Raw genomic sequence first — 24,303 nt, 5'->3', positions numbered from 1 at the left:
AACTATGACCTCGAGTTCATGGAAAAGAGCAATTATGCTTACTATGGTTAGATAAAAAAGAGTTGTTGACCAACGTTTAGTAGAGTAATGATATTTAAATAGAGGTTATGCTTCCTCCTTGACATAACTCATTCTTATAAACTGCAACACTTCCTTTTGTCCTCTTAATCCATTACAGTTGTTATGGAGCAGCCACCTGGGAGCTTAGATGATCTACAGCCTCAGGACCTCTCCACCTCCAGCATCCCCACTGTGATTGACCTGACCAGAAAAGGCGAGGAATGTGTCCTCAACAGCACATCCCTCGATGCACTGCAGATGGTCAAGAGCCCCGGCTGGTACCCAAACACAGGGACCAGCAACCCTGGATTACCCTTCTCAGAGACCGGCACCTCGGACACCACTCTCCAATCAAGGGATCAACCAGACAATGCCTTCTCCCACACTACAGTCACCCTCTCCTACGTGAGCAGGTCTCACGTCTTCTCCACTCACGACTCCCTGTCTCGGCGTTCGCCTCTATATGGTGTGCCACCTATAAGCAAGTTGTCCGCCCACTCTCCTTGTGACTCAGATAAAGGACTTGGGGATACTGGCTATGCACTGAACCAGCATTACTTGGTTGGTGGGCCCCTGGAACTCGCCACTCAGAGAGAACTTTTTCATTCATTGTCTCAGGCTCAGGTGGGACCAGATAACGAATGTTTAACGAAGGAGCCTCAAGAGTTAAATGGTGGTGTCATTTCCAGCGACAGGGTCGTGGATAAGCGTGTAAAAGGCAAAGAGGAAAACAGCTTTTTTTGGGGAAAGAATTGTGGTTTGGAGAATGGACAGGATGATAGCTTTTTGAGTTCAGGAGTATGTGCTGAAGCCTCACCGGAGACACTCACCCTTGCCACAGGGGAGGATGTGAAGAGAGACAGCTCTGATGTGCTCTTTCTCATGTCTAAAAAACAGGACCCAGCGGTCTTCCCGGACAGAGTAGGCGCTACTAGAGACCTGTGTTCACTAAGCAGGGAGTACATCAGTCCTTTGGAGGACCCTGTCTCCCCCTCCGCTACCTCACTGGACAATGTAGAGGATGTGTTAATCCTGCCTCAGGCCTCCAGCTCACCTAGTGGCGACAACTCTTATCTAGAGACAACTGATGATGTTGCGTGGGTTGGCTTGAGGACAAAGGGGGCCATTAAGCCAGGCTCTGGCATCAGCAATAGTACCACAAGGTTAGATTCAAGTGCTGAAAATAAGCAGCCTGTCCATAGACGGAAGGCAGTGTTGGAGCCTTTGATTGACTTGACAGATGATGTGTGTGTTAAGCACCCTATCCATAGACGGAAGGCAGTGTTGGAGCCTTTGATTGACTTGACAGATGATGTGTGTGTGTCAGATGTTTCAGGAAACAAACCCAAGACTGTCATTCCTCACATGAACGGGAATGCAAAGGCACTACAGAGAACTTTAAAAGAAAAGAAGCTGCCGGTGCGGTCCGGCAGAGGAATGCGATTAGAGGCTATAGTTATGAACATAAATTCAAGCAGGTATAAAGTGTCAGGATGCATACGCACCAATAAGAAAGCAAATGCTTCCCAGTCAACAGCTAGTGATTCTAATTTCACCAGTCCTAAGAGGAATGACACCCTGTCAGTAGGAAAAAGGAAAAGCAGAGCAAAAGTGCTTTTCTCAGTAAAAACAATGAAACAAAAAGCAGTAACTTCAATAAAAAGGGATACAACTAATAACATTAAAACTGACAGTTGCAAAGACTCTACCTCAGATTCTGAAATCAATAATTCTAAAAAGTCTAATGGCAACACACCTCAAAAAAGCCCTCCGTTTGCTGTGCACAAGAAGTCAAAGAAGGAGCTAGAGGATGTTTCACATCCTGCACACTCACCACAGGTTAGCCCTGTGAATACAAAGAGAAAACTATCATCACAGTCAAGTCATCAGTATGTGCACGAAATCCCAAAGGAGCCAGAGCATATTTCTCACCCTGACCCCTTAATGGACATTCATATGGCAAGATTTTCCCCCCCACCACCACCATTATCTAAATCTCCAAAGAAAAGCCAAGGCAAAGCCAAAGGCAAGGCTACAGGTAGCAAAACATCTCCCACTGCCAAGCCGAAGGGGGCTGGCACTCTTAAGAGGAGGCAAAAGAAACACAAATGGAGCCAGTCTCCCTCCATGTTCTCCCCCAAGGAGCCGGAGATCAAGTTAAAGTATGTCAACTACAAGGAGGAGAAAAGGGACTTTCGGTTAGACAGTTTCTCACCATTCATCCGTGTAAAGCATCAGCAGTTATCGTCATCACTGTGTACTGTAATAAACTACCCCGAGGAGGTAAGGACACAACCGAAGAAGGGCCAACATCAGCAGGCTCACCCCTGTGGCTTCAATTCTGCAGTTGTACCCAGCAGTTCCTGTCTACAGCTGGGCCGAGCATCCACGAACAGCCAGCACCAGCGCTCTCTCGTCTGCTGTCTGTGTGGAAAGGCGGCCAACGCCATGGACTTGGGGGACCTCCACGGCCCCTATTACCCAGAAGGGTACCAGCCTAGCACCAAAAGACCAGCCAGCATATTGGGCCTCAAAGAGGACGAGGACGACTACAGCAATTCAGACTCTTCCTCGTCCTGCAGTATCAGAGGCAGGGGGAGGAAGTGTGCCAATCCACCCACACCACGGACCCTCAGGCGAGGAGCTCACCTGAAGCAGAAGGGCCTCCTGGAGAGCCACCGGTGGACTGCTGACAATACTGGCAGCCCTGCAGCTAAGCAGGCTCGGTCAGACGCTGGCTCTGTTGATGTGGAGGACTGGTACAGCCCCCCTGTACTGCCTCTGGATCCCTGTGAATACTGGCTCCATGAAGACTGCGTCATCTGGTCCGCAGGCGTGTTCCTTGTGAAGGGCAAAGTCTACGGACTGGAGGAGGCTGTCAAGGTGGCCCAGGAAATGGTAAACTGCACTTTAAGCCAGTAATGTATTGTTACTCAATTCCACACAGAGATGTGATGGATATGACTAAGCTGGAAATTAACAAAACATTAAGGGTGATAATGCACTAATAGTCTGACCGTTTACTTACTTGTTTTTTAGGCCTCTAGGATACTAATTGATTTTAGATGTGTTGTCAAATCAAAGCATAGTAGCATGCATAATTGGTAGTCTTATTAACCCCGAGGAGGCTGAGAACCCGCGTGTGCAAGGCAACGCGGTTCCCAGTACCAGCGGAGCTGGGAACCCTATTGTAGTCGCAAAGATTTTTCTTCTTGTTCTTATTTTTCTGTAGCTAAAAGTGTTGCTGCAGCCTAAACCGTAAATGCTAGGGGGGGTGGAACCCTCGGACACAAACATTTACACACTTCTGCCACGTGGTGGCGCTATAGCAGAAACAATGCATTTAGCCCTATTATTCCCATACCGTACATCGCACATTTGAAAACCTTGAATCCACGCGTTCCCTGAATTCAGCTGAATCTCCTGATATAGGCCATGCCCATTTCCCCCTAGACTTTAATCGCAGTAAAATCGCGATTTATCGTAAACCTACTTTTTGGAACTCCTCCTAGGCTGTGTGACCAATCTGCACGAAACTTGGCACATAGTATCTTCAGACTGACCTGACAAAAAGTTATCAAAAGAATTTTAATTGGTTTAAAAAATGCACAAATTATGTGCTAACAAATTAGCGTAGCTAGCAATGAAATCAAATTTGGCAAAACTGCGAAAAGTATATATCTGATGAAGGGCTCATCCGATTTTACGAAATTTGGAGAGTACCATCTAGGGACACATCTGAGGCCATGCCTACATGGTGTATTGATTGATAAAAGTGGGCGTGGCCTATTGGACCCACATTTGGATTCACCTGTTTCACTACAGTGAGCAACTTCAACTTTCCCCTCCAAATCGCGAAATGTTCAAAACCAACTTATTCAAACTCCTCCTAGGCTGTGCGACCGATTTGCAGGAAACCTGGCACATAGCTTCTCCAGATCGACCTGACTAAAATTTATCAAAAGAATTTTGCTATATTTTGCATCTTCATTTACATTGCACTTTTTACCGCAGAGCCATCTCTAAGACACATTGCAAAAACACTAAAACAGGCAATGTTGTCGAAGTAACAGGCCTATGTCATATGAAGAAAATGTACGTACTGTAATTTTGTTAAAAATGCTTTGTATTTTCTTACCATTAACCAATTATGCAAACTGTCAGATGCCCCAAATCATGTATATAAAAAATAAAATATGATGAGCCTAATGGAACTTCCTGCAGTAATCTATATGATCATATGTTTTTTTCCACAATCCACATCATACATTTTATTCATGGGTTACATTTTTGGTTATCCTGTCATTCAATAATTTTCCCCTGCTTTGTGTGTGACACAGTGAATGTTCTTTCTTAAATCATAATTGCTTACTGCCTATAAGTGTGGAGTATATCAATAGAGAAGAAAAGGTAGAGGAAAGATGCCACCCAAATGGAAGCTAGAGTGTAGTGGAAATCAACCGACTCTGACAGTCAGGAATAGGCGTGGTTTCAAATAATAGCTATTTGCAGACTGTGTGGGCTAAAACGCACAAGAAGCCTAATTCTCCTTTACAGTGATTCACTATACGTTTACAATCGTGTAGGCAAACTCATTTAAATATACAATAGTTACTATCGGTGTATATGATGGAATAGTGGCATTAGAATGTGCCAGAGGCGACCAGATTTGGGCTTTTACAGCCTAAACAAATGTCTGGGGGAGAAGTAGTGCCCCCTTTCTTTATGTTTGTAAGGTATATCACATTTTTTTATCTTGTATCCAAGCATGCGGTTAGCAGACATGTACATAATGTCTTCATCCGACCTTTAATCTGCTGTGTGTTTAGATGTGTTCAGCATGCAGTGACCCAGGTGCTACACTGGGCTGCTTCTTCAAAGGATGTCCTAACAAGTACCACTACAGGTGTGCTCTGGAGTCAGGTAAGTGCTGATCTCTGCCCTCCGTCTCCACACATCAAATGGGAACAAAGTACAGTTACTTTATCCATGTGCATGTTTGCAGGTACAGGGGTGCATAGCTGTTTTTAACTGGCTTTTTCTATGATCTTAAAGGGTCAGTTCGCTCAATTTACTTCAAGTGATATCTAGCCCTGCAGTTCGTTCTGGTTTTTATTTGTCCAGGTTTAGATTATATGTTAACATTGGAGTAGCATAATGAATATTCTTATTTATTGTCTCTTATGTATTGCTTTTATTTCATGTCATACTTTTTTTTCTTTCTTTTTTTTTTTTTTCCCTCCGGCATCTTTTACATGTTTAACTGTTGTTTGGTGAGTGTTTGTTGGACCTGACTGTATGGACTGGGAAGCTGCAAATGAATTGCCCATTGGGAATAATAGTCTGAATCTGAAAAAAATATGTTAAAGTATTAGGTTGAATACACCCACGACTGGTGCTTTGTGTGAGTGTGGCTGAGTGTATTGGTCTGTAAATAGCTCTTTTGTGATGTGCGGTTGGCTGTTATTACTGTACTTCCGCTAAGCCTAAACCTCCACCTTTTGGAGGAATCAATGTGGCATCTTAACTCCTGTTCTGTTCTTGTTCTAGCAGACTGTGTACTCATTGAAGAAAACCTTTCCATGAAGTGTAAAAAGCACAAGGTGAGCAGAAATAACTGCACTTAAATGTCTCTGACTAGTGAAAATGTACAAGTTGTTCAGATAATCTAGATAATTAGGTGTTTTCTGCTATTATAAACCCAGCTGTCTGCTGTTTAAAGTATATCATGTGTGACTGTATTGTTAGCTAAATATTTTGGGATTCATCATCCATCCCCAGAACAAGACATTCAAAGCCCCTCCAGGGAGCCGATGGGATGACAGGTGACAAGTTAGCAGAAACCACATAAGGTTAGTAAATACCTGCTCTGCTTACATATCCTCTGCGGCTTTGGAGGAAAAAGTGTCAAATTTAAGAAAATTACTTATCAGTCTCCAAAGCGGTGTCAAAGTAGACTGAAGTAGGGGTGGGCGAAATATAAAAACTATATGATTTTTATTTCTGGCAGGATCCTGATCCACAGTCTTATCACAATTTTTTTTTCATGTTGTTGGTTTTTAAGACTATTTTGCAACTTACTGAACAATCAACTAAACTAAGTTCCCCTATTTAAAATAGATAGCCCTACAAGGTAAAAAAAACAGCACATCAAATACTGTAACTCTTTAAATCTTGTTTAAAGGTTCTGTACTCGACATTCAGAACATTAAGCAGCAAACAAATATTTGATTTGTAAAGATAACGCTAGTAGAGTAATGGTGTCCTGAGCAGAGAATTAAGTCACACTCCCTCTGTGTTGTTGTTGTAATTCGAGCTTCTCTATTTTTTGTTTTGATAGAAGGTATGGCTGTGAGTGCATGTGTGTCCCTCCCTTTGGTGTCAGTATTTGACGACCTGGGAATGAGAACCAGGTGGTTGTTGAAATTTTTGGCCCTTCCCTTCGTGTTCATGTCTCATTGGCTGGCCGATTGACCGACTCACCGCCGCTCTGCACTGCACACTGCCCAGGCTGGGCTTCTGTGGGAGATCAGTGCTCATACGGAGGTTATGATGAGCACTGCTCTCCTGCGGAAGCTAGGTCTTCCCGGTGAGTGTGAGCTAACCATGGACCTAACTAATACTCTGTTTGACCTGTAGCTGTTAGCACTGTTAGCCCAATACAAAGCGTGCATGTTAAGTGTCATGAATGTCAAAGTGAAGTAGTCTGTCATGTACATCTTAACTATACTTTGTAACTAAGCTGTACGGCGCAAATCCAACACTGCGTTTGAATTGAACTTAGACAGCTGGTGCAACAGTTTTGCTGGTGTTTAGGGGTACGTGGATTGAAATTTTATGAGCAAACCAAACATAAGAAGACGGAGGAACATATGTAGCTAAAATAGAGCTGGGCAGTATATTGATATTATATCAATATTGTGATATGAGACTAGATATTGTCTTAGATTTTGAATATCGTAATATGGCATAAGTGTTGTCTTTTCCTGGTTTTAAAGGCTGCATTACAGTAAAGTGATGTCATTTTCTGAACTTACCAGACTGTTGTAACTGTTCTATTATTTGCCTTTACCCACTTAGTCATTTTATCCACATTACTGATTATTGTTTATCAAAAATCTCATTGTGTAAATATTTTGTGAAAGCACCAATAGTCAACACTACAATATCGTTGTGGTATCGATATCGAGGTATTTGGTCAAAAATATCATGATATTTGATTTTCTCCATATCGCCCAGCCCTAAGCTAAAAGTTAGTTTCTGGCAGCACCCAGAATAAAATTCTACACATCATCTGCCGCAGGCTAAAAACACATCTCGACCGACTGCACCGACTAAGAAGATGATGGTTATTAAAAAAAAATGTGGCATGTTGGCTTATTTCAAGCTAATTTACTATAATGCGATTCTTGCTGTTCAGAGGTTGTACCTTCATGGTTGAATGCATGTATTGGAAGTCGCTTTAGATAAAAGATCAGCTAAATGAAATGAAAGAAATTGAAAAAAGTAGGCATTTGAGTTGAATTTGTTTTAAGTCTGATGTGACCACATTAGCTTCCCTTGGGGAGTCTCTGCTTTGTTTGTTCTGTTTGCTGATGGTTGCAGTGACTGCAGCTGGTCTTAGAGAAATAAGTTATTAGGGCTGCAACTAACGATTATTTTCTTGATCAGTTGTTTCGTCTAACATGTCAGAAAATGGTAAAAAAAAAAAAAAATAATAATAATAAAAAAATAATAATAATCTCCATTGGCCGGGGCCACAGCTATTCTTCCTGGAGGTCGCCCAAAACTTGTACATCTATACATTGCGGTGCATAATTAGATTAAACAACAATCACAATAGCAAAATAACATTCAATACCTTACAGAAACAATGATAACAAAAATAATAACAGAGACATAACGACATTCAACACAACACAGGACCTGGTTTAAATTATTCACAGAAGATGACGTCCTCAAATGTCTTGTTTTGTCCACAACTCAAATATATTTAGTTTACTGTCACAGAGGAGAGAATAAACTGGAAAATATCCACATTTAAGAAGCTGGCATCAGAGAATTTATTCTCTTCTTCATAAAAAAAATACTCAAATTGATTATCAAAGTAGTTGGCCATTAATTTAATAGTTGACAACTAAAGCCCAGTTCAGACCAAAGATTTGCAACTAGACGAGTTGAAACTTGCAACTTCTTGCAACTAGCCAGTCTGCAGTGTTCTAAAACCTGCCAGTTCCATAGACAGTATATAAGAATGGACCAACAGATCCCGTTGCTCTGGACGGAGACCAGTGAAGGCCATTAGAAGCACTTTTCCGGTGATGGCTGAGCGTTACTGCACAGCCTCCAACTGAGAGAGACGACGTAAAATGTTGTAAGTCTTCTGGTAGCTGTGCCAAGAGAAATCTCAATTATTCCGAATATTGCAGAGACGGAGAGCGTAGGTATATGTAAGGAGATAACATAGGCACAGGCTAATTATTGCTAACTAAAATGCTAGTTAACATTAGTAATTACACTTAAACGGCTAATGTGAGACGGAACTGCCTGCGCTCTTCTCCTGTACTATACGGTAATTCCTCTACTATGCGACAGTAAGTCCCGTGGTTATGACACAATCGTTAGCCTATTTTTACAAAAACGTCTGCTATGGAGCCATAACGTGAGGTACAAGGTAATGGAGCCTTTTATACATTGTCGTGTTTCTTTAGAAATAAACAATGGACAAATAGTCTTTAAACGCTTCAGATGTAAAGTTATTCGCTGTCAAAGTGGCGCCAAAGTGAATGGCAGTCAATGGAATGCTAACGGGAGGTGATGGCTTGGTAGCATCAAAATGGCACCATAGGAGCTACGCGGTCCGAGGAGAAGCTTGCTCCCTTGGCCAGTTCACACCAGTGCGACAAGACAAAACGGTGTATGATCTCCATAACAACGCCTCTTTGTACTTACGTTCTAACTTCCGACTGGCTTTTTTGTAGCTGGATAGATCATTTGTTTCTTCTAAATATGAATGTGGATAACGTAAGTGATATTGAGATGCTTGCTACAGTTCCATTTCTAGTGATGAATCGGTGAAAACATTTTATTTCTCTGATTCACTGCTTTGTTGTAACGCTGCTGGGCTCTCTCTCTCTCTCTCTCTCTCTCTCTCTCTCTCTCTCTCTCTCTCTCTCTCTCTCTCTCTCTTCAGTCACTCTCTAGGTCTCTTGACCATAAAACGTTGTTGAAGCTCCGTCTAAAACTCTTGCCATTTTGACCAGCTGTTTGTAACATAAAAATAAAATGGATTATAGACCATTTTTTTTCTATAGTTTATAGCTGACTTTACCAGCTGACTTCTCTATTGGCTGTTGGAACAGGTGACATCTCTTACATTCTAAAACCAGCCTCTGTGACTTGAACAGCTGAGTCGCAGCAAAACCATCAGCTGGGTTGAGTCGAGCTGAGACGGGCCAGTTCAGACCGCTGCAACTTTTCCCTGCGTCGTTCTAAAACGGTTTCGTCTCGTCACAAATCTTTGGTCTGAACTGGGCTTAATCGATTATTCAATTAATCTTTGCAACTCTGCAAATTATGTGACATAGTGTGTTTTACTTTATCAGCACACATTACAGTCAAGGCAGCGCCTTTTCTCCAGAACACGAAGAAATGTGATTAATTCATCACTTTAAAATAACTTTTTCTGTTTATCCATCCAGACATCTACATGCAACATCCTACAGGGGCTCTCCTTCCCCTTCTGCTGGTAACCGTGGCAACTGTGGACCAGTGTTCTTCTGACTGACAACTAGCACCCGTGAACCTTAACTTCACCCTCTGCACTGTTAACCCGTGACACTGGCTGGAGGCGCCCAGTCACTGAAACCTCCCTCAGTCCAGTCTGATGGGACCCTTAAGACAGACAGCCAAAACATCTGCAGAATGGGAAAACCTACTCTCAACTTCACATTAAGTAATATGCTGAATTTGTCATTCTTGTTATTACTCTGTAGTTATTTATATGGAATTTTTGTTCCTTGTTAAAATATGAATAACAATCAAAGATATTTAATTTTTTTTTTAGATTTTTTTAAGTATTTGATTATATTAGGTTTATTTATTTCTGGAGTTTTCTTATTGGCTTCCTTAGAAGTTGTCAAAGAGGTTTGATTGTGTGTTTTTAAGTTATTGGTAAAGCAATTTAATGATGAAGTATCAAGCCAGTCAACTAGAGGCTGGTCGGTCGAGATTTGACACTCGCAAAACAAGGTTCCTGAATTGACGCTGTCAGCGCGACAGGGTTCCATATTAAACAGAACACCTTTTTGTTTCATAGCACACAGCAATACGTTTCATTTCACAAAGAGAGGTGCGAAAGGCAAGTCTCAAATACACTTAAACAACTTGCACTAAATGTTTGGCCCAGTTAATGTTATCAAGGGGACTAACAGTGTGTTTTTGAATGTATTCTTCCCATGTGAGGGTTTTTTGCAGGAAGCACTTTGGAGTGACACTGAACAGATCTGGTCTTCTGCTACGGTTGCAGTATTACCTTTCTGAGCTGACTGCCTTCCCCTGTCGTATCATTTGCTTCAGACTCACTCATGCAACTCTTTGAGGTTCACAGGTCATCCGACCATTAGGATGAGACCTTGTGATTTTATTAGGCTTAAAGCACTTTGGCCTCCTACCTTCAGGCTGGGAGAAATGTGCCTGTGTTGTTTGTCTGCATGGCCCTTAAATCAGTTGGTATCTTAATGGAATTTCAATACGATCTGTTGAGAGAACTGTAACCCCGAAATTCCACCAGTTGCGGATCGGCTCTGCTGCGTGTCTGCTCCGTGCTCTGTCGTCCTTCAATACCCACCAGGTCCGGATTTGTTGCGGTACGGCTGCGGCCATGACTGACAGCTGTAGTCACGAGGACCCACGAGATCTTGCGAATTCACGTAGAATAGAACCACAAAACCAACAACAGTTAGTTTCCATCCACAGGAGCAGAGGGGAAACAACTCTGTGCTGTGTTTTCAAGGTGTAGTGCAGGGAACTATGATCCACCGTGAGCACGGTGTATTTGATTTTGAAAATGAACCGGATGTTTTATTTTGCTTCTGTGCTCGACTTCCTGTCCCGCACTATCTGCCCTGTCCGGAATTGCTGTGGAGGTCTCCGGCATCCGGCAAAAATAGAAGCTCTGCGTATCTGCTCCGGAGGGCTGCGGACGCAGTCAGTGAAAATACACACATTGACTTTCAGCAGACGTTCAGCAGCCGGTGGACATTGGGGGGTAAGGGGGATAAGAAGTCTTGTAACAGGGAAAAGTAAAGATTTATTTCAGTGCAGGTCATCTGCTGTTTACTTGGATTTTTCTGAGAGCTGCAAGAATTTTTTTCTGTTCAGTTATATTTTTGGAATTTTGCAGGACAATGTTAGCATTGCTTTGAGGGTACCTCAACAAAACCCTTTTTTGGAACAAAAGAACCACTCAGCTTCACCTGTGTCCCTTAAGTTCAAGAAGGATGTGTGTTTGCAGATTTCTTTGCTGACATTGAGAATCTTTGGTTTGTGTCAATCTTATTTCAATATGAAAGGGCCATGCTAGTATAAAGCTTCCTGATCGTCTACTGCAATTTCATTTCTTGACTTGGGCCTGAATGGTAAATTTCCACTAGAGCCTTTCTGAAAAAGCCTTATCTGACGTTCAAGAGGTATATACAGTTGACAGGTGCAACGACAAATCAGTGGATGTACATTACCTTTTATTGGACATCTTTAACGACTAAAGGCAGCTTGCATGCACTTTTCTACTGCAGACTTCGTTATTGATACAAGTGGCATTGGGTATGGTAGGCCAATTCTAATGAACCCTTTTACCACGCAGGTACGCACTGAGTCTCTGGGACTTAATAACCTTAACACTTGTTGAATCAGTAATTGAGGTCGGGGCTTTGCCCTCTCAGCCTGCCTGTTTGTTTTAGAGAAAAGTCGATATGTGATTTGTGTTGGTATAACGTCTCTATGTACTTTTGCATAGTGCCATTAGGGGCAGCGTTGTGCTGTCTAAGACCAGTGTGTGAGCTACATTAAGTCATGGCTCCATGTTAAAAGATATCCACACAGAGGCAGCAGAAGGCTTTGTCTGCTAAGTGCCTCACCAGCAGCAGCAGGACACAACACACACAAACATACACAACAAATAACTGTCCTTTTTTGGAAATCCATTGTTTGTTTGACACACACACACTCAAATCTCCTTATCCTGGAACACCACGTCTATTTCATTTGTGCCATCCTTATGTTTTATGTATTTTATATTTGGTTGCAGTGAAATTTTCACTACAATTGTTTTCAATTACAGGCAGGTGTTTGCATTGTAACATATACAAATTTTGGAATATGATTTATTCTTACAAAATGTTTTGTCCGTGTGTTAATCTCAGGGCTGAATCTCAGATATTTTAATGATTTTAATTTTATTTTGTGATTTATCATTTCTGTTTTATTGGGCTTGTTGTGTATACCCCACATTGACTGGAGCAATGATACATGTAGCAGGATGTGGCTATCTCCTCAGATGCAAAGCCATCTGTCCTGGTACACGCTACATTCCAACGTCTCCTCCATGTGTGTCAGTGCTGTGGTGTTTTTAGGTTTAACATGGGACTAGGACGGCCAACTCATGTCACTTTTTTCTGTCTTTATTTTATGGCAACTTTTTGTACCGTCTTGCTCACATCTTGGAGCATCGGAGGTCATGTAATTGTCAAAAATAAATATTTTGTTTAATGTTGTGGTTTGCTCTAAAATATTTGTTTTTGGTTTTTTAATCAAATAAAATGAAGAGATTAAGGCATAATGGAAATTATGAGTAGTATGGTAATAAATACAAATATATGAACCAGTTAATTGTAAAATAATTCAATAGCTTATCAAAACTAACTCGTAATGGGTGCCTGGGTAGCTCAGTTGGTAGAGCGGCGCCCATATATAGAGGTTTACCCCTCGATGCAGTGGGCCTGGGTTTGACTCTGACCTGCGGCCCTTTGCTGCATCTCATTCCCCCCTCTCTCTCCCTTTCATTTATTCAGCTGTCCTGTCAATAAATCAATCAACCAACATGATATCAAGTTCTGATCCAAACAGTGGGGGCATGAAATGACATTAAGGATTCTTCTTTTTCAGGTAGAGTTGCTATTTTATCAACAATTCCTCAGGATGTAGGTACTCTATTCCAACCTGAGAGCAGCTGTTCTCTAGGGTGACGAGACAGGGTTGTGCTCTTTCTCCAATGCTCTTCACTATGGTGTTAGAACCACTGGCTGTAGCAATCAGAGCTGATGTAATTATTAAAGGGGTACAGGCAGGTGGTAGGGATCATACGTTTTTTATGTATGCAGACGATATCTTATAGCTGATCCTGGGTACTCTCTGCCGGTATTACTTGAATGTATCAAGTCATATTCTAAATTATCAGGTTATAAGAGAAACTGGCACGAATCGGAGAGTATGCCTATATCGAAAACATGTCACATGGGGATATTACTTTATATAACTACAGATGGATGCCTTCTGGTATGAAATAGAGGTATTCAACTAAATCTGAATTTGGATGGGGTGCCTGGATAGCTCAGTTGCTAGAGCAGGCACCCATATATAGAGCTTTACTCCTTGACGCAGCGGGCCCAGGTTCGACTCTGACCTGCAGCCCTTTGCTGCATGTCTTTCCCCCTCTCTCTCCCCCTTCATTTCTTCAGCTGTCCTGTCAATAAAGGCCTAAAAATGCCCAAAAATAATCTTTAAATCTGAATTTGGATGAAATAAATAAATATGGAACCACTCCCTCAGAAGATAAAAATGAACATGGATACATTCAAACTGAAGCTTACCCTATGGGGGGAAATTAATGTGATTAAAATGGTGGTTGCCCCACAATTCATAGTTCCCATGATGTTGCCTGTTAGTAAATTGCCACAGTTGTTTAAGCAATTTGACAGAATTACCAAAGACCAAGGATCAATATAAAGAAAATGTGGACATTGAGGGATATAGGAGGTATGGGTCTCCCCAATGTAAGGTTATATAACCTAGCGTTTGAAATGTCTAGACTGGCTAAACACTGGAAGGAAACGGCCCAGAGCTGAACTGGATCAAAATCAAACGGGAGCTAGTAAGCCCTTTCAAACTTTTGGATGAGGGGTTAGGGTTAGCGTTGGCCATTTTTTTGTGTAAAAACTCAATCAAGCAATCCGTTTGTATGACATTTTTTCAAAAGCTGCCACACTAGCCATCTCACAAGCCCATTCTTGGATTGAAGCAAGGGCGTAAATCCCAGGGGGAGGGGGGTGTCAGGAACCACAATGCTGTGTATTGTAAATAACATAATGATGTATACTGTTAAATCAGATTTACGCCCATGGATTGAAGGTACCCCTTTGTTCCTCCATACTCTTAGAAGTATCTGTCTGGCTATCATCAACTTTTTATGTGCTTATCTATCCCACTTAGGGTTGACCCATCTCTTAGCACAAATAATCTTGGGCTGAACGGAATCTGGCTCCCTGCAATCCGACATAAATTATCATGTATCTCGGTCCAAGATTCCTGGACCTTGTCACAGGACCTTAGGACGTGAAGTAATTGGCCGTCCTCTGTCGTACATTTCCAACAATTTGTCTTTCAATCCAAGTCTAAACAATTTGGAGGGTGTCCAGTAGAAGCAATGCATAATCTTAAACTGCATGAGACGCACCTTTACATTGCGTGAAATAGTTTTAATATTCCAACCAATTCTGTCCAATCCTCATCATCCAGTGTAATACTCAGATAATTACTCAGTAATACTCTTTCCCATGTCTTTGAGGACTGACCAGGCTCCTTCCCCCAGGTTCTGAATAAGCATAGAATAATACCAAGAAGCCTCATGACCTTTTCCAAAGTTCATCAACACCTTATCTTAACATTCTGGTGCCTTTGGGGCTGAAGAACTGGATCCGACTGGCTTATTCTAAGGACATTTGGAGAGAAATACACAGGATGTGGGGTGTTTTGCACATAAGACTATCATAAGCCTCTCTATGGCACAACCCAGCCATACATATTGGGAAGAAGTCAGTTTACTGGAATGAATGGCTTACAAAATAGATATGCATGATTAGTGACTTGTACTTGGATGGGGTGTTTATATCCTTCACTGACCTTGTGCAGAAATATAATTTGGAAAGTAATGCAAATAAGAGACTGCATCACTAAGTGCCAGGGTGGAAACCCAGTGATGGAGCTTTTGGAGTTACCTTGTATAGCACGCAGGGCAGCTACTGTATGTTCTATAAATTTTAATATAACGTTTAATAGGTTGCAAGAAGATATCTGCAAAAGCTTGAGGATCGTCTGGCAGAGGGACCTAGGATGTGATTTCACTGATGAGGAGTGGTTAAATATTTTTAGACAGTGGGAAATATCTAAGGGAGGCTAGGGAGACATTATTATTATTACATCATTATTCAGTTTAAGTTAATTCATAGGTTCTATTTTATTCAGACAAGTATAATGATTGGCAAACAGATGATAATGAGAAAGTGGAAAGATGCAGAAGGCCCATTGTTTCAAGACTGGCTTACAGAGCTAGGCAAAGTAGCGGCTTTTGAAAGAATATCCTATAGTATAATAAACGACATTGATAAATATAATGAGAAATGGGGAATGTTCTTAAGATTGTATTCATTACATGGTAGCTAGAAGGTATGTGTATACACTCTGATCATTGTGGCCTGTTCCTGGGGAGCTATCACGGAATTGAGGGTGGAAGTGGTCTGGGTGCAATACAGGGGTCTGTTTATTGGACTACCTCAACCTCACATTGGACAATGACTGGACACGCAGCAGTGTTTTGGTAGTCTCCTGGAAAGACTGCTTAACATGTCGTGCATGGTCTAATTTTTCTTGTCATGGACTGTCTATTCTATTGTATTTATTTATTTTGTTTTTTATTTTTTTAAGTATAAGTCTATCCTTATTTTAGTGCCCTCACTCTGATATTTCATTATCAACACAATACAGTTGTGTATTTTAATTTTGCCTCTGTTTGTTGCTGTAAAAATTAAAACTCAATAAAGTTTTGAGTCTGAAAAATAATTACCATCTTTGGCCAGTATGGGGATTGAACCTGACCTTGGCATTATTAGCACCACACGCTAACCATTTGAGCTAACTGGCCTTTTTTAAAGGCTTTTTTTAATCAATAAATGTTTCAGAAAATAAACCGGACACAACGTGGCGATTGGTGGAGATTTTGGAAAACTTTGTTTGCACGTTTGCATGTAAACTGAGAAAAATGGAGGTTTAGGCAGCTGACGTCACAGCATTTAACAGGAGCGCTACCTCCAGGGGCCTCATTTATAAAACTGTGCGTAGATTCTATTCTGAAAGATTTCGTGCGCCAAAAAGTCAGATTTTTCATACGCAAAAACAAAATTCTGATTTATAACACCTCTTCTGGTTATAAATTCGGACGAATATGCGGTCGAGCATGAGCCTCACGCTCTTCCCAAGGTCGTCCCATATTTGTCCTAATAAGGTCGATGTTAATCAATCAATGAATATTGCACCCTTGTAAAGAAGCCCTTGATGACCAATCATGGAGCAGAAAAATGGGGAAAAAACACAATTCAGTGATTGTGAGATCGATGTGCTCCTAACAGAGGTAGAACATCGAAACAAAATCCTGTTTGGAAGCCTTAACCCTTGTGTGGTGTTCATATGTTTGTTACACAGCCTTAATACTTAACAGATTAAGCTCAATTACCAATGATATAGACATCATTTATGGTTCATATTTGCCATTTACCCCTGTGAGATCACATTTACGATCATATGATCATTTTCGTTTTTTGTGATAAAACAAGGAAATTCAATTATTAAAAAGGTAAAAAATAGAAACAAGATTTTTGATCATTATTGGTGCTTATTTCTTAGAACTTAATCAGAACAGGTGAAAGTGCTTGAAATGTAACAATTTTGTAACTTTGTGTGGGAATAGCAGGTGCAGAAAGACAACATTCCCACACACAAACACCTACAATCAGACACGCCCACATACAGACGCACAGACACACACAGAGACGCGCACACACACACAGAGACACACACACACACACACACACACACACACACACACACAGCAGGCCCAGTTAGGAGGACACAGTTAAGTTTCATAGCACCTACAATTATTACACGAATTTAACGGCATATATACACGGGTTTGTGTAAACGAACACTTTACTGAAAACTGACAGGTATGCACAATGTTATTTGTGAAATGTCCGTTTATGAAAATAGCTGGCCACGTGTAAACGTAGTCTCAGAGATTGTCTGTTCCATTTTGTCAGCTTTTGAGCTATTCCTTGTGTTTCTTGTGTTCCTTGTGTTCCTGTTTTTCAGATTCTTCTGATTCCCTGTGTTTTTGTACCAATGCCTGTTTTTGGACTTCCCCTTGCCTGTCGATTTGGAAACTTTTGCCCGTGAGTTTTGTTTGTGCTCCAAATAAAACTTTTTTTACTGCCTCTGTGAGCGTGATAATCAATTGTGAAATTAAAGGGATACTTCACCGATTAGCATTAAGCTTTGTATCAGTAGAAACCCGGTACTATTTTCGAATGACCGTGCTTCCCTCCCTCATGTCCCCCTGAGACGAGTGATTGCTGTATTGTGTGTATGAAAAAAAAAAAAAAAAAACTGATGACGCAAAAGCCGACTTTTTCGGCTTTTTCGAGGCTAGAGACTACAGCCAGTAGTAGGAGCTTGTTCCGCATGTTTTCAACCCGCCCATAGGGGGTGGGACCCCACTCCCAGAATGTCCAAATAGTGTCAGCCATCATTTTTGGAAGCTAAGCTAACCCGGCTCTTGCTCTGTGGAGAAAGCTGAGTAGTAGGCTAACCGCGATGGCGGAAGGTAGTTTTGAAGATGTTATGGCAGAAAGGGATTTTGAAGATCTGGTGCGTGAATCCGATGCTCGTGGCTACCTGTACGAGCCGCAATACAGCGAGGAACAAATGTGGATGATGGAGGAACAAGAGGCGGACGGAGCAGCTGCTGCAGCAGAGGAGCGAGACCTGCATGCATGGCGGTCAGAAGGAAGAGTCCGGTTTAGGCACGGGTGCAATGTTGGGTGGCAGTGCAGGCTGTGGCAGGGCAAGAAAGGAGGTTGGCACCTTGAACTGAATGTTTGGGTTGCGTCTTCTGTCCATGACCCTCTGGATGAGTATGTCTATAAACTGGGTGGTGTGTGGTGTTTAGTTTAGTTTAGTTTATTAGTTTATAATGTTGTGGACAGTCCCCCTTAATTAACTGTACAGTAAAAGGAACAGCTTTAGCCTCAATGGCTAATTTCCAGCTGTAGTCCCCGGCCAGCTGACAATAGGCACCCAATGGTTAACATATTAAGATGAGTTACATTACATATAATAACAGCAGGCCTAAGCAAAAAGGGTTAAAACAGACAAAGAAGTGGCACACAAACAAACAAGCACAGATAATGGCAATGGCATAAAAGCAGTCCATGCAGTTAATACAATACGAAGGAGACAAGAGAAAGGAGAAAAATCTCAGAGGCCACATTGAAACCACATACAAGACATAACAGAGGCAGGCAGCAGAGATGGCGCGACAGCAACAATGACTATGTCACATTGAACACACATCACATCTGACAGATTCCTGTGTGCAGTAGTAGTTATCGGACTGCCATGTTTTAAGGTGTGTTGTAAAGGTGGAATATGTATGTATATCTTTGATTGTAGTGGGCAATGAATTCCAATTTTGTGATGCTGTAACAGAAAATGATAGTTGGCCAAATGTACTTTTCCTGAATGGAATGAGAAGGTCACCGTGTGTGGTGCTTCTAGTGATCTGACTGCTGTTGTTACGTTGGGTTATGAAAGCATTCAAAGGAGTAGGAGCAGTGTTATGCAGAATTTTGTACACCAGACAGATGTTTTTGTATTTAATTACATCTTCCCAGCTCAGCAGTTTACGGTTATTTAGGATAATACAGTGATGCGAGCTGTTCGGCTTCTGGTATTTTCTTGTAAAGAGTAGCTAGTGGCTTTAACGATGAGCTGTTAGTTTGTCCCCAGCTTGTCAGACAACATGTTAGAGGTGACATAATTATGGCATCCATAAATAATTTGGCAGTATTAAAAGTTAGTGCATTTCTAATATATTTAAAATTGGCTAGGCTAAACTTGACCCTATTGCACACTTTCTTAATATGTGCTTTAAAAGCAAGATTAGAGTCGATAATAATGCCCAGATACTTAAATTGTGGCACAATCATAATGTTTTGCCCTAAGATGGTTATGGTTATTTTGTAAAAAAAACAACATTCCTACAGTTTTATTTACATTAAGTTGAAGGCAGGAACAATTTAGCCAATCGGTAATCTGATCCATGGCTGTGGTGAGTTTGGCAGCAGCCAGATGTTTTGTCTTGGCATGCACATATACTACGGTGTCATCCGCATACATTAGTGTTTGGACTTCAGGGCAAACAAATGGCAAATCATTAATATATAAACTAAAAAAAAGCGGGCCAAGTATTGATCCTTGTGGTACCCCTATCCATAAGCCAAGAGCTGATGAATGATAACCGCTCACAGAAACATATTGTTCTCTACCATTTAGATACGACTCAATCCATTATGTTGCTAACGGGAATTAAAATAAAACAGTTTGGCAATAAGGACCTGATGGTTGACTGTGTCAAATGCTTTACAAAGGTCTAAAAACACAGCGCCAACAACACCTCCCTTGTCGACCAATGCTCGGATCGTCTCTGTAAAGAAGCAGTTAGCGGTTTCCGCAGAGTGATGGGCCCTGAAGCCAAACTGCATCGGATGAAGATTAAATGGACCATTATTTAAAAAAGAAACAAGCTGCTCTGATACACATTTCTCAGCAACCTTGGAGATCACAGGCAGAATACTGATTGGGCTGTAGTTATATATGTTCAGAGGGTCATTCGACTTAAATATGGGAGTAACAATTGCAGTCTTCCAGGGAGTTGGGAATATCCCCTCGAGTACTGACTGGTTGATGGTTTGTGTGATCGAGTAGGCTAGGGGTTCTTTCAGGGATTTAAGCATTTTAGAATCCATACCATAAATATCCTTCGCCATTGAAATTTTAAGAGAATTAACAATTGCCTGAGTGTTAAGTTCAGAGATAGGTTGAATGCTGAAAGAGGGCTTGCCTTCATCTACTTTATGAATATTTCCAGTTGTTTTCTGTGCGATTTCAGCCACAGAGTTGACAAAATATTCATTAAAGGCTACAGCTATTTGTGCTGGGTCTTGTATTAATTTATCATCCAGGTTCAACTCTAGCCAGTTCCTAGTCCTATAGCTCATTCCCATTACGTTCTTAATTTGTTCCCAGATCAGCTTTGTTCACCCTTTGCCTCATTAATTATTGTTATAAACAAATTAGCTTTAGCTTTTCTGATCTCTTTGACTACTCTATTACATGAAGTGAACAGATGCCTATCACTATTTAACTTGGTTTTTAATTATCTTTTTAATGCAGAATCTCTTTCCTTCATCAGATTAAATATGTCAGTATTGAGCCAGGGGAGTGCATTGTTTTTTTTTATCCTTTCCTTTGACCTTTCTAGTAAACTCATTAACTAAACTATGTAGCTTGGTAGCAAACATTTTGCTATCTGCTTCTGTGTTGCTCCCAGTAATTATATTTTTCCAATCAGTCTGCTGTACTGCTCTTTGAAAATTAGCAATTTCATTTTTTGGAATCCTGAGTTGCTCCACAGGTTTATTAGAATTATGAAAACGCTTCTTTGTAAGTTTTCTTGACAATAATATCAGATTACGGTCAGACAGCCCAGTAATAAAATTGAATGTTTTTACAATTCTTTCAGGTTTGTTACTAAATATTAAGTCTATCTGTGTCTGGGAGGATGTGGTTATTCTAGTAGGACCTTCCAACAATTGAGTAAAATTGTGTCTGTGATCTGCTTAACGGCTTTCCTTTTAGTTTTATCTAGCCAGTTACAGTTTAGATCACCAAGTAGTATCACCTCGGTTTTAAAATCACATGCTTGAAATAGCTTTTTAAATGTCATATAAAAATCACTATTAGAGGAGGGCAGACGATACACAACAATGAGCACAAAGGACATTTCAGATGAGAGCACTATATTCAATCCAATACACTCCAAATCATGGTCAAGAGGCCAGCATATCTGATGACAGTTGATATGGTCTTTGATATAAATCATCAATTTCCCCCCCCCCCCCCCTCCCCCTTTTCCATTAGATCTGTCCCGTCTATAGATATATAGACCCAGGCTTCCAACGCTCTCCATGCCCCCCGCCGTCGCAGCCATTCCTGTCCGTGATCTCCGCTCCCCGGCACCGATAGATCCATCTCCCGGTCAAAGTCGACCGACCCCCAACCCTCGATAAAAAGGGATAATACTCCTCGTGTACTCGCTGCTGGCAACTCGGGAAGTCGGGTCTGGGCACTGGTGCACATCTCTAGACAACAACAGGTAGAGTGTGATGATGATGATGACACTGTCACTTTGGCGTTTGCCTACTTTGTTCGGCCGCAGTGTTTACAAACGCTTGCATTAAAATATGCTTTCTATATCCAAAAGGCGTGGTGCACTGTTATGTTGAGGGAGGCTCACTTTGTGTTTAGCGGCGATCCCAAATCTGTTAAGTTAAAGTTAAAATAACGTTAACGTATAATTTAAAAATTTTAAATTGCAAGGAGAGCTCCTGACGCACCTGCCCTGCTGGCCGCTGCCATCTTTTGTGAGTCACAGTTTGTGACAGCACACTTTCTTTTGAAAAACATCAATAATCTCAGCCGGTCTATTCATTTATATATATATAAATATGTTTGTTTTAATTTAGTTATATTTGCCTTTTAACTGTATTTTTGCTTGTTTTAACTGTAAGGTGTCCTTGAGTGCTATGAAAGGCACCCATAAATAAAATGTATTACTATTATTATTATTATTATTATTATGGTCAAACCGTATTTTGTCAAAACGTCAACACAGCAATTCACAGCATGCCAATTTGCTCAACCTCTGTCCCCTTCCCCAGTCCTCCCAACTAATCCCAAAGCAATGTCATCTGAAAATAGCCCTGCTTAACACTTGATTGTGTAGTAATAAAACTCTCATCCTGAATGAAACTTGGCACAAACCCCTGGACTACTTCTCACTCAACCAAATCACACCAACAGGATTCACCCACACAGACAAACCACGCACTAAGGGACAAGGAGGTGGCGCTGCTACTGTTCACAGAAAGGACATTAAAATAACCACCATCTCCATCCCAGCCGCCCTGTCTTTTGAACATCTCACCTTCAAACTCTCTGGTCCCAGTCCTCTCATCACTTCTGTTATCTATGGCCCCACCAAGCCAAACCCCACGTTTCTCTCAGATTTTTCGCATTTCCTGACCCAGCTCTGTGCTATATCACCCTCTGTCCTCATCCTTGGAGATTCTAACTTTCACATCGACAACATCAACTGCAAATCTGTTATTGACTTTCTGGAACTGTTAAACTGCTTCATCTTCTCACAACATGTTAACTTCCCCACCAACCCTCATGGTCATATCCTTTATCTGGTCTGCTCCACTGGTCTCACAGTAAATCATCTCTCCAGGATCAACCTCTATATCTCAGACAATCTTGCAATCATCACAGACATCAACATCCCCATTCCTATCCCAAAAGACAAGCGCAAAATCTCATTCAGGAACCTTAAATCCATAAATCCATCTGCTCTCAGCTTCTCTCTCCAATTCAATATCTGCCTCCCCCCCTCAGTGTCTGATGATCCAACCCACCTTGTGGACTACTACAACAACACTGTCCTCCTGTCTCGACCTGCTGGCTCCATTACTAAAACTGTCTCCTTCACACACTCAGCCCCCTGGTACACTCCTGAACCAAATAAAGTCTGATGTAGTCCCGCAAACATCAGCTGGAAAGACTGTACAATAAAAACGGTTTAACAGTTCACCTCCACGTATACACAGACCACCTTCACCAATACAAAAACGCCCTAAACACTGCCCAGTCCTACTAACACTCACAGCTCATACACTCCGGCTCCAACAACCCCAAGACTCTCTTCTCTACAATAAACAAACTTCTAAACCCCCCTGGACAACATTTCTACAACCTTCACAGTGGATAAATGCAACTCTTTTCTCTCATTTTTTCAATCCAAAATCAACACCATTTACAACAGCTTGACCACCTCATTTGCTCCTTCAACCACTACACCTGCCTCCCCCCTCTCAGTCACGCTCTCATTTTTCTCTGCTGTCCCCTGTGGAGCTTTCACATTTCACCACAGGTATGAACAGCTCCACCTGCAGCCTTGATCCCATCCCATCAGCTTTCATTAAGACCTGTCTACCATCCATCCATCCCGTTTGCCCTGCTCATTACTACAATCATCAATTCCTCTCTCAGTTCCGGATCAGTCCCCACAACACTCAAGCTTGCATCAGTCACCCCCATCCTCAAGAAACCTGGTCTAAAACCGGACACCATGTCCAACTTCTGACCCATATCCAACCTCCCCTTCCTATCAAAAATCCTGGAACATGTTGTTGCTACTCAAATTAAAACCCACCTCTCCTCCAATAACCTGTTTGAACCATTTCAATCTGGATTCCGCTCACAACACAGCACTGAAACAGCCCTCCTCAGTCACCAATGACCTCCTCCTCTCCTCTGACTCTAGCCACCTCACCATTCTTATCATGCTCGACCTCACTGCAGCCTTCAACACCATCAACCCCTCCATCCTCCTCTCCCGACTGTAAACCTACTGCAACATCACTGGCTCCGCACTCTCCTGGCTCTGTTCCTATCTCACCAACCAATTGTTCATACACATCAAAACCTGCACCACCTCCGTTGCTCCTCTGTCACAAGGTGTCCCCCAAGGTTCGGTGCTTGGTCCTCTCCTTTTCATCCTTTACATCCTGCCAGGGACGTGCACAGACATTTGGAGGGGCTATTGCTCTAATCTGGAAAAACCTTATCGCGCTTTTATTGACATGGCCCTTTCATAGGAACACTAACCACAATCATGTTGCCATATGATTTGTTGAGTGATGCTCCGCATGCTCTCCCTCACTCTCTGGTCTGGAACCTTGTGCTAGGCCTCATCTTCAATAGAATTATTAGAATCTGAATAAAGTATACTGTACT

General features: G+C 41.7%; 1 protein-coding gene across 2 annotated transcripts in view; it reads left to right on the top strand.

The window, feature by feature from the left end:
* LOC144535927 (uncharacterized) overlaps positions 1–11,289 on the top strand; it is a 12,422-nt gene extending 1,133 nt beyond the window's left edge. Inside the window, exons 2-6 of one of the 2 annotated variants that reach the window (XM_078278721.1) lie at positions 179–2,958; positions 4,890–4,983; positions 5,614–5,663; positions 5,842–5,912; positions 9,762–11,289. In XM_078278721.1, the coding sequence (XP_078134847.1) occupies positions 184–2,958; positions 4,890–4,983; positions 5,614–5,663; positions 5,842–5,889 (2,967 nt within the window). In that variant the 5' untranslated portion in view covers positions 179–183 and the 3' untranslated portion in view covers positions 5,890–5,912; positions 9,762–11,289. Of the gene's footprint in view, positions 1–178; positions 2,959–4,889; positions 4,984–5,610; positions 5,664–5,841; positions 5,913–9,761 lie in introns of both variants that reach the window. The other variant, XM_078278719.1, reaches the window with a different exon arrangement.
* The last annotated feature ends 13,014 nt before the right edge of the window (positions 11,290–24,303 follow it).

The sequence above is a fragment of the Sander vitreus genome, chromosome 21 (assembly GCF_031162955.1).
Source record: "Sander vitreus isolate 19-12246 chromosome 21, sanVit1, whole genome shotgun sequence".
Classification (NCBI taxonomy): domain Eukaryota; kingdom Metazoa; phylum Chordata; class Actinopteri; order Perciformes; family Percidae; genus Sander; species Sander vitreus.
The sequence above is the reverse complement of the archived record's forward strand: the minus strand, read 5'-3'. Positions and strand labels throughout refer to the sequence as shown.